The 8,291-nt window shown below is 39.6% G+C and overlaps 1 protein-coding gene across 1 annotated transcript in view; it reads right to left on the bottom strand.

Annotated features, from left to right (window-relative positions):
- The window catches only part of LOC107099519 (dnaJ homolog subfamily C member 11-like), a 14,891-nt gene extending 9,692 nt beyond the window's left edge, over positions 1 to 5,199 (bottom strand). The window contains exons 1-8 of the mRNA XM_015397680.1: positions 5,104 to 5,199; positions 1,560 to 1,689; positions 1,355 to 1,428; positions 1,173 to 1,274; positions 940 to 1,068; positions 739 to 861; positions 583 to 656; positions 309 to 498 (exon numbers count right to left, since the gene is read on the bottom strand). Coding sequence (XP_015253166.1) covers positions 309 to 498; positions 583 to 656; positions 739 to 861; positions 940 to 1,068; positions 1,173 to 1,274; positions 1,355 to 1,428; positions 1,560 to 1,689; positions 5,104 to 5,178 — 897 coding nt within the window. The 5' untranslated portion in view covers positions 5,179 to 5,199. The remainder of the gene's footprint in view (positions 1 to 308; positions 499 to 582; positions 657 to 738; positions 862 to 939; positions 1,069 to 1,172; positions 1,275 to 1,354; positions 1,429 to 1,559; positions 1,690 to 5,103) is intronic.
- Between the last annotated feature and the right edge of the window lie 3,092 nt (positions 5,200 to 8,291).

Genomic DNA, 8,291 nt, shown 5'->3' with positions numbered 1-8,291 from the left:
AACTGAACCGGAAGGGTCTAAAACCTGTAGGGCTGTTGGACAATCCTGTCCTGAATACACATAAAAAAAAAGGTTTTGGAACGAGCAAAGCAGGTTGACAAGAAGCCAAGCAGTTTTACTTAGTTCAAGCAGTTCTGAGGAGAAGAGAGGTCAGAATCCAGTCAGACTAAAGCTCGGAGCTTATTAATGGCGACATAAAGAGGTGAGTTTCTCTGCAACTTTGCTTAACAATTATCTGACAAATTGCCAGAGTGCATGAATATATTTGAGAGAAGCTGAGTGGAGCAGGACTTTATGCTTGTGTTTACCTGCAGAGCTAAAGTAAAGTGGCTCCTCTTTGTGTCTCTGACCAGGCTGGTGGTCATGGCGCTGTTGGGCCCCCAGCGCCACTGAAGGTAACCCATCGTGTTCTGGTCCAGATGACGCGCCGCCATCAGAGAACAGCTCGGTCGCAGCCCTCGAGGCGAGAACTGCAATCCGCACTGAGCCGTGAGGAAACTGGATGGAGAAACGAAAAGTGACATTCGTCAAGGGAGTCGTACTACCGCCACCGATACAATATACAACAAGCTGGAGCCTTACCACCGCGAAGTAACGTTACGAAACAACTTTAACCCGACGAGAGGCCCCAGTATGTCTCCAGCACCAAACTCCAGCTTTAAAGATCAACAGAAACAGAAATAAAACACAGTGCTTTGACCAAAAGCTCAAAAACTTTACCGTACGGGTGGTCTGTACCTCTCCCCAGCCTTTAGCTGATGTCACTCTGCGTACGGTCACATTGATGTTGCCCCCTCCGCTCCCGTTGTGCGTAGACAGAGAACCAGACAGCATTGCTGTGTCGGTGTTTGTCAGAGGCGCCTAAAGACGACGGTTTAGTCACTTTAGCACAACAACAAAAGGAGACAGGGATCGCTCACAGGGTAAGCTTTGATGTACCTCAATAGACTGAGAAATATGCATCCGGTTAATCTCTATATGAGGGAAGCCTCCTCCAGGCATCTCCTCAAAATCATCGTCATAGCGATCAAACAGGTCTGTTGCATCCACGCCAACACTTATTGTGCCCTGAGAGGTAATAACGTCAAGAAAACAGTCATAAGTTAATTAAATCGTCGAGGGTTTTTTTTTTTTTTTTTTTGTCCAAAATATCAAATCAAACGGAATCAAACCTTGGGATTAGTTCTTTGCTGCAGCCGTCTCTCTTCTTTTTCTCTCTGAAGCCTTTCATATTCCTCTCTAATTTCCGCAGGTGTCCTCTTCCTCTCCACCACCTACGCAAAGTCATTATACAGCACGGGTGACGGATATGGACACTGAAGCAACAGATGTGTGGTAGAGTATAAAAACAGACCTCCCAGCCTTCCACCTCCAGCCCTTTCTTCCCAAAGATGTCATAGATGGCTCTGGAGTGAGCGTCACTCAGCACTGAGGAGCAAATCTTAGTTTTTTACATCAAGTTTAACACTTCAAAGGTGCATAACTATTCAATAACTACATTAAAATCTAACAAATCTTCCCTTTAAGCCTATAAAGGCATTCATTGTCCATTCTCTTACCTTCATAGGCTTGGTGAACCTGATTGAAAAGCTGCTCCGCCTGTCTTTTTAGTTCAGGGTCCCGATGTTTGTCAGGATGATACAGCATACATAGCCTCCGATACGAAGCTTTCAGCTCCTCCAATGTGGCCTGCGAGAGGAGGAAGGAAAAGTGTCATTCCTCTAAACAAGTAGTATTGTTTTTGTTTTTTTTTAACATAGCATTTTCCTGTATGAAGTTGACTGCTGGGTTTTTCTAAAGCTGAAGGACGTTGGAGGATGATCCGTTCAGCCTCTCCTTACTGCCTTGCTGACAGCAAGAAATGGACGGCGCTAATTCTTTTCAGTATTGACTTTTCTACCCTGACCTTCTATGAGAAAGGCCTTATCACCAATTTGAGTTACAAAAATTGAATCCTATTCTTAAGCTCCAAAAAGTCAGAGAAACACAGTAGTAAAATGCTGCTTTAGGCAGTTGAGTGGGTCGTACAAATAAAGCCTATTATACCTACAAGAGCAGTAATACACACATTTATTAAAGCATCTTCATTACTATATTGAGCCTCTTCTTGGAATTAGTCAGTCTTCCTTTTCTCTTTTGGGAAAAGGAAATAAGCCTGCATGTTTTTCTAACAAGCAAATTAGAACAGATTTCTCTAAGTCTGATGCTTTGATTCAAATTTGGGAGTTTAATTGAAAATATCTTATTAAGTGGTTTAGTTTCTTATTTTTTTTTTATCCATATAAAGTAGTCTAAAAAAATGCAGCATCAATTTGTGCCATCTCCCAATTATAGGTTAGTTCGTTTTGTGCGTTCACCTTTGATTATCTGACCAAGTTTTGCCTTTGGTTTTCCGTTTTATTATAGAAACCTTTGGATAATCTTAATATTAAATATTGTTAAAGTGGTTGACATATAAAGTGATAAAGTATTCGGAAGGAAATGTTAGATTTAACTTTGGAAAAAAAGTCTGTTGCTGCAGTGAAACACAGAGTTAGCAGTATCATGCGGTGGGAGCTGTTACCTGCGACAGAGAAAGCTTCGGCAAAGGTTTATGTTCCAGCATAACTAAAATAATTTGATGGTATTATTGAAATGTTTATTATCATTCAAACTATACTTATTTATTCTCTGTATTTATTCTGTTTCTTTGAGAAAGATTTGTTGCAAACTATGAGGCAGACACCCTGTCTACTTTTAAGGCTAGGCTTAAAATTGCCCTTTTTGATAAAGCTTATAGTTAGAGTGGCTCAGGTTATCCTGAGCTATCTCTATAGTTATGCTGCTATAGGCTTAGACTGCTGGAGGACATAGGGACCCATTTTCGTCATTCTATCTCTATTCTCCCATTCTGCAGTGTTTGTTTGCTCAATCTCTAACATTATGCTCTCTCTACTTTTTTCTCAGCATAGTAGCAGTAGGTCAGTTCCTGTTTGACTGTGACTCCATCCCAGAAAGAAATATCAGCTGGGCTGCTGCCATCAACACCTTAGTTTATACATGTTTGAGCTTCGCTGTTTGTCAGTGTAGTCCTGTTATCTGCTTCTTTTTCTTTGTCTGCTTCTGTCTTTTTGAACCCCAGTTGGTCTCAGTAGATGTCCACTCAATAAACCTGGTTCTGCTGGTTTCTTCCTGTTAAAGGTACACTATGCAACCGGTGTTGATTTTCCAGCGAGGCTCCCCCCAGAGGGCGAAAGTAAAATTGCACTGTCGTAAATATGCACAGCTGTTCTCCTGGTTTCTCCGTCAAGCCAGGCGCGGTTGTTTTGAGCTTAGCAGACAGGCGAACGCAACGAATGACTATATGGCAAGCATCTGACGTGCGTGACGCGCCGCAAACGCACTGCTGCTCGAGATGGAAAAATTGAATTTTTGCTGCTCGACGCGCCGCGTCAACCAATCAGAGAAGCTGATCTGGGAGCTGGCAGGGAGAGAGACACAGCGCTGATGATCAGAGCACTATGATGACTCCTTTATTGACGCCTAAATTAACTTAAAATGCAGAAATCTGCCGGCAGAATATGTTCGCTTTTATTATCCTGCTGCCTGCAGTTTGGATTATTTAGATGAAAAACACCTACCAGCTGCCGCGGTGAACCGCGAGGAGGCGACCCGGCCAGAGGCTGCTGATGAAGGGATTCCTACTGTCGGCGCACCGCTGGTATGTGGGGGTCTGAGCGGCTCCGACAGAAAAAATATTGTAAGGCAGGATGATAATCTGAATGAACTGACTGCACTAATTACGTTTTCAGGTGTATTTTCTCACTTAAAAACATATTAAAACTACTTTATTCCCACTGATCACAGCAAATATAGCTGCAAATCAGAGAAAGGATAGTGAAGCTCCGCCCAACGCGCGTCAGACTGGCGGCCGGGAATACCTTTGTTCAACCTGAAATGACTCATTTAATTATCCAAAACGTTAAGGAACACATTAATTAACTGAAAAATGTTGCATAGTGTGCCTTTAAAAGGGAGTTTTCCTCTCCACTGTCACTAAAAGCATGCTTATTGTGAGGGATTGCTGAAGAGTCAAGGAGTCAATGCAATCAGCTGGTTTTCTTTAGATAGAATACCAATCTGACTGTAGGATCTGGTTGAATTGTTTCTGTAAAGGGCCTTAAAATGTAAATGTAAATCCCTTTATTGTCCCACAATGGGGACATTCCCTCTCTGCATTTGAACCCACCCCCTTGGGAAGCAGTGGGCTGCCATTGTGTGGCCCTGGGGGAGCAGTGTTGGGGTTGAGGGTACAGGCTGATGGGATCAAACCTGGTCTTTGCAACTTTCTCAGAGCACAAGCACACTGCTCTAACCACTGTGGCCAACCACTGGTGCTACATAAATAAACTGAATTGAATTATAATGGGAATTAAAAAAAAACGTAATAAAAGAAAAATGAATGAAAATGTGTTTTAAAAATTAAAAGAAATTAATGATGTGGAAGTCAACATATATATATATATATATATATATATATATATATATATATATATATATATTCATTCATTCATTCATTCATTCAACAATTTTCTCTCCACAGCTTCAAACTAAAATCTAATTGTTAATCTTTGAAAAATGACCTGTCATCAACTCTAACTGAACTGAAGCAATTTTGGAGAGAGAAATTAATAAAAAGTCTCATCTCTGAATATGCATAAAATAAAATACTTGAAAGCAGACATAAATATACATCCTAAAAGGTTTGGCAGGAAGCTGAGGTTCAGTTTACATCACTGAAGATGCAAGGATGTCACACCTTTTAGCTTGCTTTTTTAGCACCATGATGTGAATTATTGTAACTGAAAGCCTCTGTAGTTTTCATTTTAAAAAAGTAAAATTTAAGAGGGCGCTCAGTAATGTAGTGAGAACATCCCTAGCAGCTCTTCCCATGTTAGGATCCATCCAGGCAAAGATGCAGCTTCTGCCTGTGCTGACAGCATTTAGGTCTCCTCCTCCTTCTCTGAGGAGGATGCACCTATTGTTCGCCATTTTGGGTCAAAGACAAAATGTCAAACAGCAAAACGAGTTATATCTTAACACACGTCTAAGAAAAAGACATACCTCTTTCCTCACGTTGAGAAGAGAATAGTAGTCCTGAGTATTAAACTCGAAATCATCTTCCGTAGACGCCGCCATGTTTGCGTGTCGCGCCTTTATGTCCCGCCCCTCGCGTCAGCGTTCTGGAAGCTCATTGGTCAATCAGATGCGAAGCTTGTGGAGTGACAGGTGCTCTGTTCAGTTATAGCGCCCTCTCCTGGATGTGTTTCAGTTAGCATGACAAAAATTCAAAACTTCAATGAGCATAGAAAGAAGTAAGGAAGAGGATTAGGGCCACTGAAAAAATGTAAAAAAAATAAATAAATAAAAATAAAAACGGATTCTAAAATTTTATTTCAGTATAATATGAAAAAAAGTCCGAATTTTGACTTTAATCTCAGAATTCTGACACAGAATTCTGACATTTTTTCTCATATCATACTGACATAAATTAAAAAATCTGTTAACTTTTTTATTTTTTTCAGTGCCTCTTATCCTCTTCCGTATGAAGAACTAAAATTAAAATTGAAGATTTTTTTGTCTTGTCATAACTATGTATGATATATCCAATCTAGAAACATCTGGAAGAACCAGATTTTTCAGAAAATTAAACTGGCTAAGAGTTTGGAAAACTCTTTTTGAGAACTAAACCTAAGAAAGCTGTTGGTGGTTTATATGGAAAACCGTTTTGGTATATTTACTAACTTTCTGAGGACCAATAGTCTGATCCTACTGTGGTGGACCCCCATTGTCAATGTTAGGGAGTCAGTTTAGTGTAGTGGTGTGAATTCACTTTAGGTTATTGTCTTTCAACATGTAAAAACGTAGATAGACTCACAAAATATTGAGTGAAGCTTCACTAATTGTCATATGTGAGGATCATCTATTGATGCTATAATGATTTAATTTTTGATAAAAAGGAAACTGATAGAAGGAACTAAAAAACATCAACCACAATTAAAATTTCGTATCAGTTTCATTTTCCCAGAAATAAAACTGATACAAAGAACTAAAAAAAAAAACACACACACACACAATTTAAACTTTGCTATTATTTTTTCCTAATTTTATGTCAGAATGTTGTCATAGAAAAAACAGCCTTGGTTTAAAGAAAACCTACTTCAACACTTTCAGATTCTCCTGCTTTCTCAGATCTTTGTGAATAACCCCCCCATTTTTAAGCTCCACTATAACATTAAAATTGGTTCTCAACTATGATTTCTCTTAATCTCTTGTACAAACAGAAAGAAAATAGCAGTTTTTGCCCCCTTTATTATCATGCAGCTCCGTGATTTCCTTATCATGGAGCCTACTTTGATGGTTATGTTAAAGTAATTAGGTTTGCACACTTTGGAAGAAGCAGAATAAAAAGACATACCCTAACAGACAGGGAGACAACGAAAAAACCACAACTAAGCATTGATTAAAAAAAAAATCCTCAAGATGTCCCATATGTCTTTTATGCTTTAATTCCATGTCCAAATAAAAGCCAGTGTACATAAATATTAATGAAATGTCAAACATTTATTCATTCATTGGATGGATGAAATGAAAAAAGTGTCCAAAATGTCAGTGTTCACCTTTGCTTTAGCTATTAAGGAGTCGTTCCACTTCTCCTTTCACCTGACATGCAATCCAAATCTTCACTGAGCCTGGAAATGTGATGTTTGTTTTCTTTCAGACTGCCACCAAACAATCATTCCAGTATCCTCTATGTTGCCAATATGTCAGCAGATCCAGGATTCATCACCAAATGCTACTTCCAGCCAATCACCTACACTCCATGACTGCTTCTCCTCTGCCCACTGGATCCTTGTTTTCCTCTATTTAGGTGTTAATGATGCTGCGGTTTGCCTTTTCTGTACATACATTCATTTTAACCATGCTGCGTACTTGCAGTTTTTTTTTTCCAAAGGATTTTTATTTTTCTATATGCAACTCAGTAAATATTCTCCAACAATGTAGTACTTATATATATATATAAAGTCTCAAAATATCATTAAATTTATGTGCAGTAGAATATAGAGCAGTATTCAGTATCATGGGCGGAAAAAATTGTCTATCTATCTAATCTATGTGTAATCTAGGATTATTTTCATTTTGTATGTAACATTTCCTCTTTGATGAATTATTTATTTGTATTTTACTATTGTTTTTTTATTTCAAAACATATATACATATATAATTTTTAAGTTTTTGAGGGAAAAAATCTGCATTTTGCTTGGAAAAGTAGAAAAAGGGAAGAAGGGGCGAAAAGCATCTAGAATTTATTATCAGACTATTAAACTCTATGGTTCTCAGGTGCGTTCATCCTATCACAGCACGTCTTCCTCCTGAACGTTTTGTGCCTTTTTCCAAGGACAAAGCAGAGCAGAGTACAGCCAAGGTAGAACCATCCAAAACCTCCGTCTTCCAAAGAGCGCCTGTCTAGAGAGGGGATTGTCCCTGTCAAACCGGAGGTTTTAGTGCAGAAGCGGTTCTTTACCCCGCGGCAGAGTGACAACGGTGTGGGCTGGAAACAGCACCATAATGGTCCCAGTTAAGCCCTGCTATTTAGAAGGGATAACCGAGAATAGAGCGTTTGAATTATAAATAGCCCTTTAGTGAGGGTATTGTGATTGGCTCCTCGTAATCTAAACTTTCTGCGGGGATATTATAACAGCGTTTTAACGATTTACTGCCAGAGCCTAAATAAGAGAACATTGGGGGCATGTTTTTCATTTCCTTCTGTAAGTTCGCTTCTGACCCATCATCGCTTCGGTTTAATAACACCACAGAAAGCCGATAGAGTGAGCACGCAATTCGTGTAGGCGCGCGTGCGGAGCTGTCCTTTCAGCACCGCGAGCTTCAGCACCACGGGCGAGTGACAGCACCCCGTCAGCCCACGCGCCTTATTCCAACAAGAAAAAGAAAAAAAAGTGTCTTTCAGGCAGGTTTTTTTTTTTTTCATTGAAATTCAGGAGGGAGTTCATCATTTATGACGAGGCGCGACCTTACATCGCATTTTCTCAACACCCCGCTGAGTTTGCGTGTGAGGAAAGTGTCTGTGCGTGTAAGGTTGTGTGTTTGTGCTTATGTTTGCGTGTGTAGGCTGGAGAAGAGTTGTGCGTTTGTGCACTGTAAAATCGTACATGTTGTCTCAACGTAAAAAAAAATGCGAAAAATTTAAATTCTGGTCTAAATCCGAAATGTTTTGTTAAAATTACTTGGTA

The sequence above is a fragment of the Cyprinodon variegatus genome, unplaced genomic scaffold (genome assembly GCF_000732505.1).
Source record: "Cyprinodon variegatus isolate N-32 unplaced genomic scaffold, C_variegatus-1.0 Scaffold880, whole genome shotgun sequence".
Lineage (NCBI taxonomy): Eukaryota > Metazoa > Chordata > Actinopteri > Cyprinodontiformes > Cyprinodontidae > Cyprinodon > Cyprinodon variegatus.
Note: the sequence above shows the minus strand (reverse complement) of the source record. Positions and strands in the feature narration are given on the sequence as shown.